Genomic DNA, 20,943 nt, shown 5'->3' with positions numbered 1-20,943 from the left:
AAAAAGGGGGGGGGGCAAAAAAAAAAAAAAAAAAAAAAGGCACCTCTAACCGCATTCTAAGACAGAATATTAACAAAGCCACACAACGTTCAGAGTTTAACAAACAATAATAAATAACAAAATTGTGAGATATACAGTCAAAGCTAAGGAAAATCTCTATATAAAGCATACGCATATGTAAGATATTTTATTAGTAATTTCTTTCTGCAGATCTATTTTGTTATAAGAAAGTATTGTCATATTCAAACCCCCAATTTAGCTAGATATATAAATCAGAGCTAGACCACCAGACATATTTTGTCTTTACAGAATTACACTATTAAAAATGTAAACAAGGGCACAATGCAACCTTTTAGTGGACTGTAATCTATAAAAAAAAAGAGCTGCCTGTTTGTTACACTTGCAGTGGAGATGAAGATGGTCCATTCAGGAAAGCAGAGCTGCATCAAACTTAAAACGTGGAACTGCAGAAAAAAACAAAAAACAACAAAACAAATGCAAAAATTGAATTGTTAATTATGTCACCATGAGAAAAGCCTACTAAGTTTTGCTTGAAAAACTTTTTTCTCACATGACGTCGTGAGCAAGGCCCAAAATCGCAACAAAATATTTCTGATGTGTGCAAATAAAAGTTTATGTTTGGAAAATAACTTTTTAAGTTCACCAGACAAAAATGAGTTATTTAATTTAGAAAAAAGTTATTTAAACAAAACATTTTGCTTTTAAAAAGAAATCATTACAATTCCAAAAGTTTTGATTACAATTTTATTTTACTTAACTGAGGTTAGTTTATTTTTTTCCCATTGAATAATTGGGGAAAAATTTAACTACATACTCTGCGAACCAGACCCTAAACTTACTTAAAGTCTGGGTTGAGTTTTTACCCCTTCATTAATGACACTTTTATTACATACATTATATCTGTCATGGTAATTCAGGGTGAGTTATTTTTAATTCTAAATGAATATCCTTGTTGGACTTTTATTTAAGTGCTATTTCCTTCAAGGTACATTTACCTAACACTAGAATAAATGCAATGTACATTATGCAGCAAAGGAAATTAGAAGACATATGTCCATTATGGAGATGACAGATTTTGGAGGGGCGATGTGCCTCTATTGCATAAGCAATACTGAAGAATGACTGCTGTCATTCACGATGCAGGAAAGAAGCTTTTCAGTTATCTTGCTTTGCTAGCAAAGTCGTTAGCTAGCAGCTAGCTAGTAGCACAACAACAACAGCCTAATGTTTGTATGGTAAAAATACCGAATCGATAGATAAGATCAGTTTTTCCTCACCTGTCTGTCTCCTCCCGCTCAGTAGTTCTTCAGAGAAAGGCAGACGCAGAGGCCTGTCAGTGTCTGTTGTATTTCATTACCTCTCAGCTTAAACCGCTACTCCGTGCTGAAGCAGAAACGATATGTTCAACGTTTTCTGTTATCTGACAAGTAGCAAGTCTACTCCACTTTATTCACCAAAAACGTTTTTTTGTTAATTCACCAAAATCGTTTTTTTAATTCACCAAAAACTGTTCTGTAATCTGGAACGTTCGCTACATTGAGCTCCACAGTTAGCCGCCTTATCTCACTGCGCCAGAGGCAATTGCGTCATGTGTCACGGGCAAAAGGTCAAAGGTAACAAGTTGGGGGGTGGGGGGGTGGGGGGGCTTATTATGTTGTAAAAAAAAATCCCAACAAAAACCAAATAATTTTAGTACATGTTATTATGTGTCAGAAGAGGGCTTAGGAAATAATAATACCAAAAAGAAAAAAAAAAAAAAAGACCAAAAGGGCACTTGGGAGCAAGGAGCAAAAGGGACAGGTGCTCAAGCACCCCCAGCACCCCCTCCGTCCCCCTCTGCACGTGCCTGCATCATGTTTTATCAGAGTTCAGCTGTAATACCAGAGACTAATTAGAGGTGGCATTTATGAATCCAACAGAAACGCAGCATGTGTCCCACATTTTTCTGACTTTTGCTGAACTCCAGACAGCAAGTTCCATTTTCTGAAAGTTCTCAAAAGCAATTTGCTTTTTGTTTAATTATCAAACAAAAACTATTGAGACCTTTAACCTTTGGTGTTATTAACATGTCGTGTTTATTATTTTTTTTTTTTGGGGGGGGGAGTGAATAAAGTAAAATCCTGAAACTTCTGCTTCATACATGCACTCCGTCTGATCTACTTGTTTTTCTTGTCTCTTCTCCACGTCCCATGGTAGATGTGGGTTCTGAAGCCGGACAGACTGATGCGTCTGGGCCAGGAGTCATTGTGTGGGTCATTTCTTGCAGCTTGAGCCTCCTGCTGGTCATTGTAGTTGTTTCAGTGGTGCTGTGGAGGTACCATCAACGTTGCTGTGTTCCTGACCCCCAGCGGCAGCAGCGGCAGCAGCAGCAGCAGCAGCCGCACCAGCCGCCCGCCTCCGTGTCCCTCAGCACTTTGGCTGTGCCGAAGCGGGACAGCTTCAGCAGCGACAACGACGGTTCAGACCGCAGCGAGGTTGTCTTCCCTCTGCGGCCTTCCGAAAGTATGATCTGCCGTCACTATGAGCGTGTGAGTGGTGAATATGGCCCTCCTGTGTATATAGTTCAGGAGATAATGCCTCAGAGCCCCACCAACGTCTACTACAAAGTCTAATAAGCTCCTCTAATGACTTCTTCTGAAATAAATACAACACTACTCCAGCTGTCAAGGTTAAGCTAATGTGAGTTGTGTGTGTGTTAAAAGCTGGATTGCACTGTTTTTATGCCCTGCAGAGACACCTGTCCTTTTGCTTAGCAACACTGGAACAAATGCACAAAATACTGTGGAAGGATTTGAGACAATCTGAGTGGAAGACAGGCTCTTAGCGTATCATTCAGTAGATGTATTCCCTTAGATATGGCTAACAGAGTAAACAGGTTTATTTATTTATTATGTTTGTTTTTTTTACTGTCACCATCTGTGGCAGGTTTAACTGTGTTTTATTTAACTTATTGATAACTTTATAACTTATTGACAGAAGAATATTGCACTCGAACATGCTACTTTTATTTATTTATTTTTTCACTAACATTTTGTGTAAACCTGTCTGAAAAGGTGTGAAGTGAACCGAAGAGTATAATTCTTTAATAAAGTAAATTAGAAATCAGTCTTTAAATTAATAATTAAGTTTGTGAATTTCCCAGCTCTGTCTTCTGTCTGTGTAAACACATGATAAAGGTAACATGAATCAGGGCAGAAGTTGCAGTACATTCCTTTTCTGGTGCTCACAAAATTAACAAGAAGTTTAGATTATGACTTTTATATGCAACAATGTGTCGCCCATGACAACAATTCATCCATTGTTTTGGAGGTCAATAATATTCACATTCAGAGTAAAAGCCCCGGCACTGCTTTTAAAAGGACTTTGTGTTTTTTGTTTCAGAAAACATGTTTTCCTTCTCGATTGAACCTAAAACTATTGGGACCTTTTGGTGTTAGACTTTCCAATAATCTCTCAAAGTGGCCTCAAAGTTATTATCAGTTTCTGCAGGTCTTTTAAACTTCCTTAAAGTACTTGTTTAGTTCAGTTCAGTTCTGATCCAGTCAGTCCATTTACCATGACAAGATACTACACAGTGCACAACAGAAGATACGCCAGACGTAAAAAGAAACAAAAGAACAAGAGCTCCATCATTCCTCAGTTGGTCTATTTTCAACGGCGCTTCAGGAAATCACCTTGTTGACACTAAAAACTGTTTTTTTTTCCTGTCAAATTGTTTTGTCTTTAGCACTTTTCAGTCTATTGGGACAGGAAAAAACAAAGTTCTTCTGAAAGATTACTGTTTACATAATGTCTAAATGTGTCTAAATATTTTTGTCAAATTGTGTGAGGTTTCAGGAAGGTAAAACTCAGAGCTCAAATAATTAAAAGCCTTTTTAAAGTTGATTGATGGCTTCTGGTTTATCTGTCTGTTTCTCCTAAATATTTTATATAAATAAACATCAAAATATTCACAATATACATAATTTCTGTAAATAGTTTGTGAAGATTTTACATTGCAGTGGCACTGCTTCAATTCAGAGGCTTTGGGATCAAACCGAAACAAGGTTGATCACATTTGCTAGAGTCACATAACCATATTTTCTTGCAACAGAGAGCTACGTATGAAACGACACGTTGTAAACACTTATGAAAATATGAATAAGTATGAAAGGTTTATTTGTTTGAAAAACACCCCCAAATTATTCTTGTGAAAGCGGGAAGTGGACACATCAAGAGTGAAACAAAACAAAACTCAAAAGACTCCGAGACTTACAGGAATCCGGGAGAAAAGTTGAATATGACAGTTTCCAAAATATTACAAGGATGTTTGGCTGCTGAAGAGCGATTAAAAATGATTCAAGACTTTTGAGCCGTTGGTTCTATTATTTCTGTGAAAAATTTCTTGGGAAATGTTGATCAAATTAGAAACTGAAAAATGTCTCTTATTCATCGAAAGGTGCTTTACCGTCTTGTAGTCAAAATCATAATTTTGAATAGTTTTCAACAGGTAAAAATTTGAACAAAACTGTAGTTCAATGCAAGTTATTCACAGCTGAAATGTTGCCTGGAATGCTTCTTCGCCTCCCTAGTTGGTGCAATTTTAAGAATAAAACCAACAAAGTTGTGTAAAATGAGCGGGAAAGAAAATATTTCCCTGTTCTCACTTAACTTTCTCACTCATGACTGAATTGAACAATTGAAGTGCTTTCTTGGCAGAGCGGCACATGTGTGTGTTGTGCCTAAAAGCTCTCAAACCACCAGCTCAGGTAAAGAAAACATATTTATGTAAAAACACTCATTTAACTGTCGCTCTGTCTCCTGTGGCGATGTGCGAGGCGCTCATGAGTGAACATGTTTCATGCTCCTTCAGCCACATCATGGCGCACATTTTCAACCTGTCAGCCTCCATGAGCTTCGCCTCCACCGGGGACACTGTTGTCTCTGACAGCAAGACGCCAGACAGGAGAGCCTTTGTGCTGAACTCAGCTGTTTCTGTTCACAGATAAAGATAAACTCCTAGATTGCATTCAATTCATTTATTAAATTTGTTGCGGCTGTAAATTTTGAGTACAGACAGGGTTCCTGTGATCATGTAGGAGATCCATGCTTTCATAGATTCAACGTCAACAGGAAGGGAGGAAGGGAGAAAGAAAGAAAGAGAGAAAGAAAGAATAGAAGGATGGATGGAAGAAGGATGGAAGGATGGATGGAAGGGAGCAAGGAAGGAAAAAGTGAAGGAACAAAGAATGGATGGATGGAAGGAGGGAAGGATTGAAGAAAGAGAAGGAATGAAAGAAGGAAATAAAGAAATAAGGTAAAAAGAAAGGAGGGAAGGAACGAACAAAGGAGGGACAGATTGAAGGAAGGGGGGAAGGAAGGAAGTAAATAGGAAAAACACAAGGAAGGAAAGAGGAAAGTAAGAAGGAAGGAAGGCAGGACGGATAATGGGACCAAAGTCTGGAAACACAAACAGTTTTCAATTGATCTTTTCGTTTTTCATAGAAGTCTATATCGAGAAACTACTGAAACACAAATCCAGGCCTTCAGGCTGCGAAGGAACCATGAACAGAGAACTAAAAGCTGCAGATGACTGGCATGCATGGCCTCATTCTTGTCCTCCAGCAAAATGTGATTTCCCCCTCTTAAAGGTGATCTATTTGAATGAACAGAAGACAAAATGTGTCAAAGATGACTTCATTTTGACTTTCTGTGACTACCTTCCCTGTTGCAGCCACTTTAAAAGTCTTCTTCTTTTTCTGATTATTTTATCCAGTAATCTGAACAGAAAACTGGTCAGGTGAGTGAGTTGAACATTGCTTTTCTTTATACACTAAAGAAACACATTTGATCCAAGGTGGTGTGTTTGTTTTATGTGAACATATGCGTGTGTGTGTGTGTGTGTGTGTGTGTGTGTGTGTGTGTGTGTGTGTGTGTGTGCGTGTGTGTACGGATGCGCGTGTGTGCGGGTGTGTGTGAGCGTCTGACCACCCCCTCGCCTTAAAGGATCCTTTAGAGATGGTTTTATCCCATGTGAAGCTTCACATCTGAATGGGTCGTGGCCGAGCGAGGTGAGTTCAGTTGACCCTGGGGTCGTGCTGAGACAATGGCGGTCAGGCTTCTATAGGAAGAACAAAACAGAGACCCCCGGGCTCACGGCCCCTGATGTGGGAGGGGCTTATGTGGTGGGCCATTTTAGAATGGAGGAAAAGAAGTGCTCCAGCTATCTGATGGGATGTTTTGGATATCAAGTACAATCTAGTATTGAAAACTGTTACCTGCTTTTTACTTGTTTTTCAAATCTGGAAAAAAAAAAACACTCTTTGTTAAAATATATATATATATATATATATATATATATATATATATATATATATCAATCATGTCTTGTCTGAAGGTGCTACTTGCATTAGTTGCATTAGGTTTGCTACCTACTTTGCTGATAAATCTTTTACAGCACTTGTGCAGAGCAGCCGGAGCTCAGGGCAGAGGGGGAGGTCTAAAGAAGGAGAGCTGTAAGCTTTTATCTGACCCCATGGGACGATGTGAAGTCTACAACCTCCCCGTGTCCATCCACCCCCCACCTCACTTCCATATGCAGAGGAACTACTGGCTTTGTGTGGGGGGTTGGGGGTCATGACTGAGCGCTCCCACTCCCACAGTGTGGAGTGGAGAAGAGCAGTCAGGGCGAGCTGCTGTCCAGTTCTCTGTCAGTGTCAGGTGACCGGGGATTAGAGTTTAACGCAGACTTCTCGATAAAGTCGACCAAATCTTGTGATGGGTCTTTATCTTACCTAATTGACCACCAGCCTGTGTTGAATGGGGAACATAAAACCAGTGGCACACGGCTCGGCACCTGCTTTTCCATTCCCTTTGCTGACCGCTGCGGCAAAACTAACCAATTTGAAACAACAGAAACCTCAGTGATAGGGAAGCAAGAGTTCCCACTTACTGTTCACAACAATCGTGTCATTACAGTACAGTATTTAGTTTGATGGTTCCCTCTGCTGGCCACATTATATACTGTAATACGTTAATTCTTTTTAAAGATTTAATTCATAAGTCAACAGGCTTCAGTAGCAGAAACCTTGAGCTGCAGGCCTTTTTCTTGCAGAATATTTTGTTGTTTGCTTATTTATAAAACATGAAGTCTGAAGTGGAGAACACATACAACGCATACTCGCTAACACTTTCTGACCAAATGAAATCTCTCTAATGCATTTCATCCAACCACTATTATGATAATAATTGCGCTGTGGTTCTGCTTAACAGGGGGGATTATGGGAGGTATCTGGATGGTTATTTGGTCATCTGTGACTTCTTTGTTATTCTACTCCTGTGAAAACAATTATTTTTGTTATTTATTTGGTTGTTTCCATATTTATGATATGCACAAAGACATCTTTAGAGACACTGCTTTACTGGCACAGCAGGGTGCTACCCGTAGATTTTGTTTGGTGGGAGGACACATCTAAATATTCATATTTACCTCTATAGTAAAAGTTATGGCCAAATGGCCTCTTTAGGCCTTGGAGAGGTTTTCTTCAGTAAAACTGCAGATAATACCCAAAATTTTAAAAATAACATAAAATAAACCCGTGGTAAATGTATGAACTGAGTCAGTAAAATGTTACCACTTACAGCAGAAGAAGATTGTTGCTAAACTCCTTGAGAGATTGCAATTTACTATCCTTCTTCTGCATTGGTTACTTCAGTTGATTCTGAAGTAACCACAATGAAATGCAGATAAGGTGTCCTTCTTTTGCATTTTTTTAAATGTCTAAAACAGTCTTAATGTGGTTGAGTGGATTTTAACGATGTAATTTGAATGAGGGTCACGTCGATTTTCATTTAGTATAAGAAAATTTGAATAAAGTTAAAGAGCTCAGGGTTAACATTCCCCACACATTCAGATAATTAAAACAATTCAAAACTACAAGCACTTACTGTAAACAATTATTTCGTTTCTCAAAATGCCTCTATTATCGATAAAAATAGTTTGCTGATATAAACACAATTTTTTTTTTTGAATGTGGAAGCATCAGTGCAGGATTTACTGCAGTGTTTACTTCTGATGTGGTTTGACGCCTTAGCTTGTAAAACCTCTGAAACATCAAGCTTTGTTGTTTTAACTAGAGAAAAGTTAAAATTCTCTCAATTTCTCTATGAGTTCTATCATGTTTAACATTTTGAAATTATCTTTAAAAAATATTTTGATTGTTAATAATACAAACCAAAGTGTTGGTAGTTTTAGTGTGTGAATTACTTTGAAGGTTTCTGAACAAGAAATAAAAAAAAAACCCTCCACAAAAACTAAACTCAACACAGAGAAACATAACTAAAGTTAGCTTAAATTAATTGTTTTCAACAAATTCACATTTTCAAAGTTGATTTTTTTTTCTTAGAAATTTTACAGGACAGTTTTGCAGACGTTTAGTTTTGGTGCTTAAACTAAGCAGACTGAGCAAATTGACAGCTTCTTCCTATATGTGTAAATTTGTTATTCTTTTGTATTAAAAAAATATAGTTTTCTTAAAAGTTAGATAAAAAAATCTAAAATCACTATTATTCTGTTTTATCTTTATCTAAAAAATATATAAAACAACATTATAATTTGTTTCAATTCATATTCTCAGAATCAATATAATTCTAATCAGGGTTAATTGCTCTGATTAATACTTTCTATTTTTGGGTAATGGTGCAGAAAAACTGCAAGTTGGTAAAACAGGTCTAACATATTTTTTGAGTAGTGAAATAACATTTAGAAACATAGAGACATAAACATACAAACATATGCACATGTAAAATATTAAACAAATGTCATCTGAGTACATGGGCTTCAGATTCTTAGAAAAAATGCGGCTATATAATTGTGTAACGAAATGCTGGTTTATTTAATACAATTTTTTATCCTTAGTTTAGGAATTGCACAGATTTTCCCCCTGCAAAGAACAACAGAAAATATACAGATAATAATGACCAAGTAAACGTTGTAAAGCTCTATAAATTAACTTGCAGAAAAAAGCAAAACAAAAAAACTTCATAGTAAAATAACCAAATGCAGTTTTTGTCTTCGTTTGAGGCTGAAAGTATTTAACTAACTTATGAGCAACACGGTGTTTTGTGCAACAATAACACAGTGTTGGGTAATCATAATTAGTGGTGAAGCAGCAACAGGTTAATTAATTGTTTTGATTTTCCAGTTGCACACACGGCAGCTGAAGAACTAAATATGCCCTAATTAGCTTCAGCATTCTGTAATATTTGCTTTACATCAAATTAATTTCTAAGAATAAGGTTGTATATGTATGTTTTTCAGTCGAGTTTAAATACCCATATAAATGCGTACTGAGTTTACTTTCTTTTTAATTGTTAATTAAAAGCTTTCCAACAGAGAGTTTTTCCCCCCTGTCCGTTCCTCTCTGTCTCCTTCAGAAAAGAGCTGAGATATGTCGGAAGTGCCGTAGTTTATGTATGCTAATAGGGGGAGTTGGGGGTTGTAGCTAGATATTTACGTTCAGTGGGAGCCGCCCTTCATTCACCCACATGGTTACCAACTGGTCGCCTTCGCGCCACTTTCTTAACCCCGCAATCATTTCTAAGAAGCATCTCTGGGCTCCAAATGTGCTCTATGTGGGTTCCGACTTCACTTTATGCTTCGTTTTTGTCCGCTGTTTGAAAAGTTTTCGGGATAGTAGCGGTTTTATTCGCCTCTTTTGTCGGCGTGAGACCAGCACGGCAGCCCGAGCAAGTGAGCGAAGATGGTGGATTTCGGCTGGTGAGTGGAGCGCATGTTTATCGGTAAGGAAGTCGGGTCTGAGCGCATGTTTTACTGAAATAAATCCCCAGTGTTGTGCACCGTGGTCCTTTTACTTGTTTTTTCTTGCTCGTAGTGTTGTGTAAGGATAAACACACAGTCTAAATGGCGTGTTGGCGATGAAAACAAGAGTAGCGTGAGGCGCATGGCAGCCCCCTCAGCTCCACCATTGAGGGAATGAGGGAGATTTGAAAAAGCGGCGTGGACCTTTCTCGGCTGCGAGCGGCGTGGAAAAATACCCGGCCTTTCTATTAGAGCAGAATGCACTCAAAGACACAAGTGCGGCTTGTGTAAAGTTAGTTTGTAAAAATGTGCTCAAATTGCGGCTGAGTGTCGAGTGCAGTGGTGTGTGAGTTAAAGTGCCCCCCAGAACAAAGCAGCAGCACATGGGGCAGCTCTAGGCCGCGCGTTTTAGCTTAGCTAGCCTAGCCTGTGCGCATCAGTATACTAGTAAAGTTCCCGGTAATCTAAAATCCTTCACTTAGAAGGTAGAAGTTGATGCAAAATGTAGAGTAAGGACGACCAAACAAATGGGGAAAGGGCACACGTGGTTTTTGGTTTATTTTTAAACATGTTTGCTAGTTCAGTAGCGGCTAATTCGTGTTTAACTAAATACTGTCTGTCTTAATATTAAGATAACCAGTTTATTTCCTCTAATACCACACATCACCCTGCACCACTTCCATTTGTAACTATAATGGATGTTGGAAGTTATTTTTTCTTTTAACCAAGCAAACAGCATTTCGTAGCAGCTAAGCTACCTGCGGGTGCTACTCCGACACGAACCACAGCCTTGTTTTGTTTATAATTTTTCCTCATGGCGGCTGAAAAACCACAACACACGTTTTGGTCGGTACATAAACAGTACGGAGCTGTGAAGTAATTTCCATACTTTTAACACACAATGCTGTATTAGCTCGCCTGATTTAAAGTCGTTTGAAGTGCTAACGTTGGCGCACTTCGAGGCGCCATGTTAGAAGATGTGGGGGAGGGGTGAACGGCTTTGGCTCTCCGCGCAGGCGCAGCAGCGGTTCTGCTCATTCATGTTTTCAGCGACCTCGTGTTGCTCTTAGTCTACAACAGTCAAAACACCACTGCCTATGATGGCGTTTAGACCTTGTTGTTCCTTCTAGACTTGTCCCCATAGGTTTTCTGTTGCGTCGCCTTGAAATCTGACTTGTCCTAATTGTGTTCTTTGTTTCACTTTCCTATTTCAGATCCACCACGAGGTGCTGAAGCCCATGCTGTGGACAGTTATGAGCGTCTCGGTTTTGCCGGGGAGCAGTGATGCTGTCTGTGCATTGTCAAAGTGCTTACAGTGCAGGTAGTAATATGTGATACCTACTGCAGTGGAGGCACTTACAGCAATACACAGACACTTGTTTGTAAATTTTGCTTTGCTATAATGTCACTTGAAGTACTGTCTTTGTGCTAAGGTGCATCTAGTGCAGATAGTGAAATAGACTAGCACCTACTGCCCTAAGTGCTCCTTCTGGCATAAGGGGCTGTAATATGCACCGCCAAGTCAGTACTAATTACTAATTGGGCAAAAAAATAATATACATCTTGCAGTTCACTGCTAGTTTTGCATAGTTGCACTACAAGAATAGATGAGTTGTGCAAATCTATGCAAAACTGATGGTGGCCTGCTTGCTCTACACCTGTTTTTAAATCCATGATTTTTGGGGTGTCAACATCAAGAGCATCATTGCACAATACGAAGCAAACAGTTTATAAGCAGCACAAGGATTGCTTGCTGGTTCTCATCCTCTGACCACAGTTTCTGCAGTACTAAAGTGCTTATAGTGCAGGTAGTGTTTGTCCCCATATCTACTGCAATGTAAGCACTTGAAGTATTTCCAACTGTATATTCTCGCGGCCTGGGCTGGGTAGTCGACGTCAAATCTGTTCGTCGCTTGGTCAGTTTTGCTGGTTTGCATTCAGCTTTAACAGATGTGTGCTGTGCAAATCCATGCAAAACTGATTACGTTGACGGGTCATGTTCTTCTGAGGGAAACCGCTTGCTGTCCTGCTTGGGTTGGTTGAGATGTCCTGTCCTATTCAGGTGGGGATCAGTGGCAATGCTGTTGTTCTGTAGGTATTGCACTTGTCCCGGCCTGTAAAGGAACTGGGAGATGACCTGAGCAGACCTCGAGTTAGCCAAACCGCTGCGCAACTATGATGTCCTGTGTATTTATGTGATCTGTATGGGCTATATGCATGTTTCCTCTTTGCATTGCTTTTTTATGTAGATGTTTATGTGTGGTTTTAAAAATAATAAAAAAAAAATTAAAACAAAATTACTGTTCTGATTTCTTCCATGTCCTGTTGATGTTTTTAAAGTTTTATTTAATCTACCCTTTACTGTTAAAAGTAGCAGTATTTTTTCCAACATAAAAAATGTGTCCAACTTCGCCATCTGTACATTTATGCTTTTTTTTTCTAGATCTTATGTTGAACTATTAGTTTGATTTAAATTGTAACTTTTATTTTTGAACAATCACTATTAGCTGAAGTTTATTACTCTTAACATGTCAAACGTTAGAAAATGTGCAAGCTAAATGTTTGCTTAAATCGAGGCGTTTGTTCTGCGGGTTTTATGGCTTAATCAAAGCCGATCATTTGACGTTTTTGTGCAATGGGGAAAATGATAAAACTGGGTGTCCACTAGATGGCGCCATTGGACTCAGCGACCCGCCTCTACGCAGGTAACCCGGTGGCACCGCCTCTGCTGTCGGTCCAGCCAACTTGGACAGCATGCGATTTCAGAGTCGCACCGCAGAAACTTTGAATCGTTTTCTGGATTTAAGTCTGAGTCGCACAGAAACCGTCTCTATCGCGGTTTAATTCCGTTTCTGTAACTTGAAATGTGTACTCTTGCGATACCTGTCTGCATATGTGTGAAGAAGGAACCCTGACTTCCAAGAAGCTCCACGTTCTCTAGATAAATTAGGATATTTTCTAAAATGAGTTCGCTGTTAAGGTACTGCGTTTTTCTATGTTTGTGCGGATCAGGACTCGGAGAGCTGGACACATGCAGCGAGGTGCATAAAGTTTTTCAAGTCAGGCAAATTGGACCAAATCAGGTTCTACCTTCAAGTCCCAGATCAGGTAAGCGGAGGAGTTGGGTCTTCACAGAACCCATCTGTTTTCTAGTTAATGTGATTTGATATAGGACCGGTCTGCTCTTTTCTTTTCTTTTCTTTTCTTTTTTCTTTCTTTTTTTTGGACCTAAAGTTATGTGAAGTGGTTTTTCAGGTTCATCATATAGCATAATTGATTGCTAGGACGTACTTATCTCTTTTTTGCAAAGTACACTGGGGGAGTATTTTCATAAACTTTGGAAAAAACGCTGTTCATAAATGTTTTAAGGTTCAGCCTTATTAAACCAGTGTGATGAGAACCAGTCAGTTGCGGCTGATGAACTGGCATTTATTTAATATCGGCTTTGATCTCTGAATTAGCAGCAGTGAAATTAAAACAAACTAGTCCATGCTGAGTGGAAATGATTCAAAATAGTCTTATGGTCTCCAAGCTAGAGGATGCACAAGCACAGTAATATTCAACCCATTTGAATATTAAGTCATTTCATTTCAGTAAACTACTGAACTGGAACAACACACAAGATTTATAAAACCAGTCCCTCTAAACAAATGCTGAAAAAGATCAGCTTTTTAATTGAATGTAGTAAATATAGTAATAATACAGTAATGTAAAAAGGCATCTTTAATTGTCAGCAGAGAAATGCAGGGTTGGTGGTTTGGGCTGAACAACCTGGATGCTGCTGAGCCATTGAGTTAATTACAAACTCTTTGTTTATATCCTATTAAATGCAAGTAAATATTCATGAAAGAGTAGCACTGTTTCACTTTTTTTAAAACTTAAAATACAGAAGGACAATAATAGGTTTAAGCAGCATTATGTGCTGTATTTGTGAATCTGCTGGTGTAAGTCATGCTGTCTTAACCCTGTGACGTCTGAGATTACTTGTTGATTGAAATGTACAGAAACTCCCCCCCCCCCGTTGGGTGTTTACTACAGATAAGTGGCTTTGAGGGATAAATAGGAATTATTTTGTTTAAAGTTAGGTAAACTTGGCTTTCTGAATGCCACCCATGGTAATTATGTGCAAAATTTGGGAGGGATTGTGGGTGTTCTTAGTGGACCGTCATTGACTGGATGGTTCGTTGCTGGTGCTCCTGCTGAACTCTGTCCTCATTTTTGGAAAAGCAAAGCTAAATGGTGTTGACTGCCATCCTGCCACAAAATGTAGCCTGTAAACTCCATGGCTCCTGACAGGGTTGACAGAAAACCCTCAACAACCTCCTAAACCCCCCCTCCCTTATAGTGCCACATATCCTCTCCTTAAATACGCCTCTGTGGCTGGTCTCTGTCATAGCTGAAACTAAAATTTGTTTTCTCTCAGATAAATTGTTTGCAGTGCGGTGTTCAGTAGTTTAAGAGATAAGATCCTGTAAAAACACTAGCTACTGTTGTGAAATACGTCACAGCTGACAGTTTTCTTATCACCCTGTCGCATCTAAATCCATCACGCCAGCTGAAAGATACAAATCGCTTTCTTGATGGGTTCAGCTTGATGTTCCGAAGTACAACAGATGGTAGATAGCAGCTTTTATTGTTGGTGGGCCAGAATGATCTCAGCACTTATTTAAAACAAGAGTCTAGGTTTGTGAATAACAGCCTGCAGAAATATCCGCAGACAGAGGAAAAAATGTATCTAAATTTGACAATAAAAACAAGCAACAAACATACTTCGGTCTGGGTCAAAACATAGCAAGTCGCAACTCCTCTTTGCAAGAAGGTGGAAATAGACCCCTGCATGCATTTAGGTGGAAAAAAAAAAAGCAAGTCTTTCACGCAATCTTATCTGGAAGACTTTGAATTCCAGTACGTATGCCATCACTTAGCTCTGCTCACCATCAGAGCTTGCAGGGAGTTAATAGCGTCTGACAACAGTCTGCAAACTCTGTCTGGGCTTGTCGTGGAGGCTTTTGCAGCGTTTTGGGTCTCCTTTGGGATGTTTTGATTGTCCTGTATCTGGTGCACGCTGGCTTGTATCTGTGTCTGAAAGGAAATCCAAGACTTCATCTGTTTGAGTCAGTAACTGTTTTATTCGGAGAGACTTTCAATTCCCGAGACACTTGATTTTCTAAATTAAATTTTAGCTGTTTGATAAACATCAGTAATGTTTGAGGTTATTATTGATGACTTAAGAAAGTATTTTATACATTTTAAAATTAACAGTTGATAATTTGTCGATTTATCTTTATTATAAAATGTCTCCATACAGTCCTTTGTGTTTATATCCCTTTAACAAAAACAAGACATTTGACTTCAGGCTCCCGGCGTATAGAAATTAACTATAAATACATAAACTTTAAAGGAAATACAAGATACAGGGAACACTGAACAGTATGTATATGTACAGTCTTATTCAAGACAGAAAAAAAGTTTTTTTTTTTCAGTGTAATAAATAAATAAAATATGATAAAATAAGCATATTGCAATACCACAACCTGGCTTGTCCAAATGTGCAAACTTTAGGGGTTTCACAACTGGCTTTGCTGAAGTGCAGGAATAGATACTTGATTTTGAAAAGGAAGGACATATTTTGCATGGTTTGCAATATTTTTTTTTACAAATACAAATCCTGAAAGTGTGCCATACATTTGTATTCAACTCCTTTGAGTTAACATTTCATAGAATCATCTTTCATTGCGATTAACACAGCTATTATGTGCAGCTTAGTTGGACCATGTCTAAATAGATTTGCAGTTGTCTATTATTATCTCCATTTTTAGATGGTGCTCTGTTTTTAGATGATGTTCAAAGCTACGTCAGCCCTGACCTGTCTGGTGTCATCATTAGTCTTCTTGGTATTTGTTCACTAATTTTCTCTGAGATCCTTCAGAAGCCTTCACAGAGTAGCTGTGTGTTTTAGTAAGATTCATTAATGCACAGATACTCTGTGCTTAACAAAGGTGTGACTCTTGAAAGCTCCACTGGGTTTTATTAGCTGGATCAGAATAAAGTGGGTAGAATACATGCGCACGCATTTCTCATTTTCCTTCCATGTCACTATGTTGTAATCTCGCTAAAATTGAATTAAGGTTTGTGGTCGCAATGTCACAAAATGTTTAAGTGATATTTACACATTTACAAGGCACTAAAAAGGATAACTTCTTTCAAGAGCAACACTTACACTCCTCACGACTTTTATTACAATTGTATGTGTTCATTCTCCAGTTTGTGCAAATATTGCTGTAGTTTTAGTCTGACGAAGGTAAAAGTGTTATTCTTTGTCACAATGTACATTCCTTTCATGAATCTGGTCAGTTTGGGGTGGCAAATCCACCAGATTTGTTTGTCTTAAAGGGGAGTTTTACATGGATTAACTTAAAGGCAACATGCTTATCCCCAGTTTATACCTTTCATGTGTTATAGGCTTGGATTTCTGAAGACCGAGAAAGGTGCTTAAGAGGATCTGTATTTGCTCTGGGAGCAATTTGTAGCATTAAATTTACTTTATTTTACTTTTACTTTATTGTTTTTAATTTTGTTTATGTGCTTGTATGACCATTTTGAGATCCTCACACTTGATGTCGGCTGCTTTAAGGTGCCGATCTCCAGGTGTGCACGTCCAAAAGCTCGACGTGCTGCACCAAAAAGATGGAGGAGAAGTACCAGGTGGCGGCCCGGCGGGACGTCCAAAACCTCCTGCAGATCTACAGCTCCAGACTCAAGCTGCTGCTGTCGCGCTACGTGGCCGCCTTTCAAGGTAATTGCTTGTGTGTGTGTGTTTAGGCGTCACAGCTGTAGCTTCGTGAACACGAGCTGAGTGCAAATGTTTACCCTGTACTGTTTATGTGCAGATGTTTGTGTGGGTGTCGTTAAGATACGGATGAGTCGTGTGTGTGTGTGTGTGTGTGCATCAGATGAAACAGATATGTCCCACTCAGAGATCTATACCTCTTGCAACAGATCTGCAGCTCAGATTTGTTGGTTTTTGCTGCTGAAGGCATGAGCTGTGGGGGATAAACAGAGCTCCTTCTACTTACATCCTTTCCTTTGCAAGCTCTCCCTGACACTTTGTATGCTTTTATAGAATAAAACCATAAGTTTTTTTTAGAGAACTGGAGGGGGAGCATCCCCCTCCAGTTTGTGTTGATTTGTGTTGATTCCTCTCCATCATTTCATTCAGGGTTTGACGCGCCAAGCACCGACTTGCCTCTTTGTGCGTCTGCTCCTTTTGTCCATCTAGCATGGGCTTTTTCTCTCACTCCGGCTGATAGCCGTTATATGAGGGCTGAGGCTGGTGGGCAAGAGATCCAAAGTGAATGACTTGAACACGCAGCCTCAGACATGTCATTAAGGTTGTTCACTTTAATGCTGCCTTTCAGGTTAAAGACAGGCTGTTATCCTCCCCTGAAATGCCAGTGATTTATAGGAAAGCCCCGCAAGATTACAGTGTTTTAACTGAGGTTTGGAGGGGCAATACCCTATTTTTGTTGGTAAATGTGTCATCTGCTCGTTCAGGCTTTGAACATGAAATGAAATTTCAAAGTTGAGGCAAAGGATAGCTGATGCTGTATAGCACAAGGCTGCTGTTATTGAACCTTTTCAGTATGTAGTTCATACTTAAGCTAGTTGCTACAGAAAACACTAAATTGTCATTCTCTGTATTCCTTTCTTTTTTCTAAATACTTGTTGACTGTGATGCTGTCCTTAGCTCCTCAGTAGACCGACTTTTTGTCGAGTTGAATTTGGACTTGTGTGATTTTTTTATTTTTATTTTTCCCCCCCTCTCTACTTCTTCTAAAGTTCTCGTAAGCTCTGGGCCGTTTGGGAGAAAACACAAGCAATGTTGCAGGAGTGCAGCTCGTAACTGTTTGAAAGTACACGCTAAACTCACATGGTTTCATCTGCAGAACGGCAGCCAATGTTCGCTCCTGCCAAACCAAACAGCGCTCCCCGTCAACATCAACTCCCATCAGTCAACAAACACCGGCGGCCGGTTCTAACATCCAGCTTGTACAAGACAAGTGGCAACAGACCATCCGATTATTTTTCTTTTGCTTGTGAGGATCACTGTTGCACACTGTTGGCTCTGGATATACAGAAAATGTGTTTCACACATTAACCATTATTTGGATCATTCATCACTTTGACTATTTTATTTTTCTGTATCATCAAAATAAGAAGTCAGTGAAGGATGAGAAAACTGTTGATGATTTTATTCTTGTTCTTTTATTGCTACCATCTCTCCATGTTTCTGGTTCAGTCACAGAACAAGAAAATGTTACACCGTTTTCAAAATTATTAAAAAAAAATATAAATCTGAAAAGTTGATCCAGTCCCCTTGACTTCTTTGATACCTGTAATGAAATCCCAGGCATCCAGTTGTATTGGAAGTTGTCTGCACTAATGAAAAACAGTACCAATAAGACCAAGAAACACAGCAGACAGGTCAGGGATAAAATTGTTCAAAAGTGTGTAACAATTCACTGGCCACTGTTCAATCCATCACAGAAATGTGGAAAAGTATGTCAAACCTACAAATCTTATGACGTGGCAATCCGTCTGAACTTGCATACCTAAAGGTAGTTCTGTAGAACCTGCAGAGATTTTGAGTTTAAATAGGAGAGTTTGCACTTATCAAATCTGAGTTAAGTGCAAGACATACTTAAAAAATTCAGTTTATTGGTGATACAGCAAAGATGTAGAGAAAAGATGCTCTGATCAGATAAGACAAAAATGTAATTGTTTTGGCCTTCATCAAAAATGTGGAGAACTAACAATGTACATTACCCAGAACACAGCATTGCCATAGGTACCGTGGTAGCATTATGCTTTAAGGATGCTTTTTGTCTTTTGAGAAAAAAAAAGCTGTTAGAAGCTGCCAAAGAAAGTGGAGGTTCACTTTTTAGCAGGACAGAATTAGAATGGCTCAGTCAAAGGCCAGACCTGAAATCCAAATCTAATCCGACTGAGCAAAAACTATCTTGCAAAAGAGATGAAATCTGCAAGCTGTGCAAAGCAGACACAGGCATTTCCCAAATCACTTTAAAATGTTTATGTGACATAATTGTGCTTGCATTTTTCCATATTTGGTCTTATTTTAAAAGCTTCCCCTTGTTTCTTCTTCTTTTTTAGGAAAGCCACTAAATGTAGAGTTGTGTTTAGTAAAACCTACGACATAAACTTCCTTTCACAAAATTGTTTGCTTATACAAAGCTCACTAAAAGCATTGCAACGTTACACAGCGAGTGGTTTTTGTATTACTCTAAAACGAGTTGTTCTTTCAGCTCCAAGCCAAACATCTCTTCTCTTCAAACAGACTTGATTATGTAAATAAATAACTTAGTTAACAAAAAGAGTCAGCTATAAAAACAGCTGTTTTAACCAATTTACTGAAAGAAGACTGTTTTTTTTTCTCCATGCTTTCACCACCTACATGGATGAAAGATAACATTCTTGTCTTTGTGAGATATTTGGACACTGAAGCTAATTTGTATCGATATTGTTTGTATAAATATGGAATTAGACTGCAAGTCATGTCAGAAACCAAATTCATACACTCAAGGCAATTCTCAGTAGACTTTTTAAGCACTGTTGTCACAGGACCACATTGTTTAACATTTAACCTGTCGTGTGCAGAGACTCACAAGTCGAGCATTTGATCAGTTGTTCAGTTCTATTAAGGAAGTGATGATGAACACTTTTAGTTTTGTGAGATTTCTACAGAAATACTCAATCCCAATTGCAGTAACAGGAGTTTTCTGGTGAACAGGAGATTCACAATTTACTGGGAAAGAAAAGCCCCACAGATTCAGTAATGATTGGCAGTCGGCACTGTAATTTGAGAGACATCAACAAACAAACAGAGTTATAACGCCACCGACAGGAAGAAGGATGAGATAAAAGGAGGCCAGCTAATGCGGTCATTTGTCTTCTGCGCAGCCATCAATTACGTCTCTTTATATGACGCAGCGAAGGGAAGGGTATTGGAATGAAGACATTAGTGGAATGTAGCGGGACAACAGAACCTAATATATGGGTTTATTTTATGTGAGATGCAAAATAAACACATAAAGTTATTTTTTCCCTCTCATGAGTTAAACATGCACAAATTGAGCTTGATTTTCTATGCTTTTCTTTCAATGATATTGTGTCTTAAATTAGCCCAGTTTGTAGACTTGCTGTGCTAAAAGAAAGACAGCCGAGCATCAGGAAAGGAGGGAAGAGGGAACAAATCCAAAGTTAATTGTGTGCTTTTAGCAGATATTGCTGCAATCTTCAGTACGTTGTGTGTTTTCCTCTGCTACCCGTCTGTCAGTAAGTCTATCAGGACTGCGTGCTTTCTTTCAGCTTTTGTGAGGTTTCTGCGCTTTGTCCACACAATGCACAAATATGCAGCCCGTCGAGAAGGCCTTCGGGGAAGATCTTTCCTTCATACCGCGCAGGTTTGCCTCACAACCATGGCAACCAACCTAAGTGATCCCGGCTCCCCGTCGGCCAGGAGTCACATAAAAGTCAAACAGAGTGCTGTATGAATCAGCTGTTGAGACGCCCGAGAGAACGTCTGAGGATGGCTGTGCAAATTATAGCACCGCGGTCTGAAAAGCACCGCATCAAAGCAATGTTCTCCTCTGGGAAAATGTTGATTTGTAGAACCATTTCCGAAGCTCTGATTTGTACTGCGCTAACTGTGGATGCGTGTTGAGAGGAATAACACGGGAATGGTCAACAGCTCCCTGCTGCTACAGTACTTTGTCGTAACTCAGCCTAGTCTGGATTCAGTAAAACAAACGTGCAGCCACAAAAATTCACTTAACAATATCAGTAAAAATGATTTATTCTAAGAAATCTGCTTGATGAATAGGCTGAACCTCATAAAGCATGTCAAGTAACAAACATAAGTCTTGCTTATTAAAGTGTATGAAACTTAAAACCATTGTTATGGTTTTGTGCCTTATTTTATTTCATGCCTGAAGGAAATTAGTGGAGTCGTTTTGAGATTCCTGTTCTCACCAGAAGAAGAAAAAAAAAAAAAAAAAAAAAAACTAATTTATTTTTGTGTTTTTTTTTTTGGTTTTTGTATTATT

At 38.9% G+C, this 20,943-nt stretch overlaps 2 protein-coding genes and 1 long non-coding RNA gene across 3 annotated transcripts in view; all 3 read left to right on the top strand.

Annotated features, from left to right (window-relative positions):
- LOC106955596 (ephrin-B2a) overlaps positions 1-3,895 on the top strand; it is a 20,046-nt gene extending 16,151 nt beyond the window's left edge. The window contains exon 5 of the mRNA XM_015045858.1: positions 2,218-3,895. Coding sequence (XP_014901344.1) covers positions 2,218-2,633 — 416 coding nt within the window. The 3' untranslated portion in view covers positions 2,634-3,895. The remainder of the gene's footprint in view (positions 1-2,217) is intronic.
- Positions 3,896-9,545: 5,650 nt separating this feature from the next.
- On the top strand, positions 9,546-12,117 carry LOC106955623 (uncharacterized). Its single transcript, XR_001426620.1, has 2 exons — positions 9,546-9,801; positions 11,035-12,117. It is a non-coding gene; the product is annotated as an uncharacterized LOC106955623 (long non-coding RNA).
- A 282-nt stretch (positions 12,118-12,399) lies between these two features.
- The window catches only part of gpc5a (glypican 5a), a 146,777-nt gene continuing 138,233 nt past the window's right edge, over positions 12,400-20,943 (top strand). The window contains exons 1-2 of the mRNA XM_015045856.1: positions 12,400-12,928; positions 16,455-16,616. Coding sequence (XP_014901342.1) covers positions 12,784-12,928; positions 16,455-16,616 — 307 coding nt within the window. The 5' untranslated portion in view covers positions 12,400-12,783. The remainder of the gene's footprint in view (positions 12,929-16,454; positions 16,617-20,943) is intronic.

This window comes from Poecilia latipinna, unplaced genomic scaffold (assembly GCF_001443285.1).
Source record: "Poecilia latipinna isolate Pla-1442-1.1 unplaced genomic scaffold, P_latipinna-1.0 Scaffold752, whole genome shotgun sequence".
Classification (NCBI taxonomy): Eukaryota; Metazoa; Chordata; class Actinopteri; order Cyprinodontiformes; family Poeciliidae; genus Poecilia; species Poecilia latipinna.
This window is presented reverse-complemented; position numbering and strand designations above follow the sequence as displayed.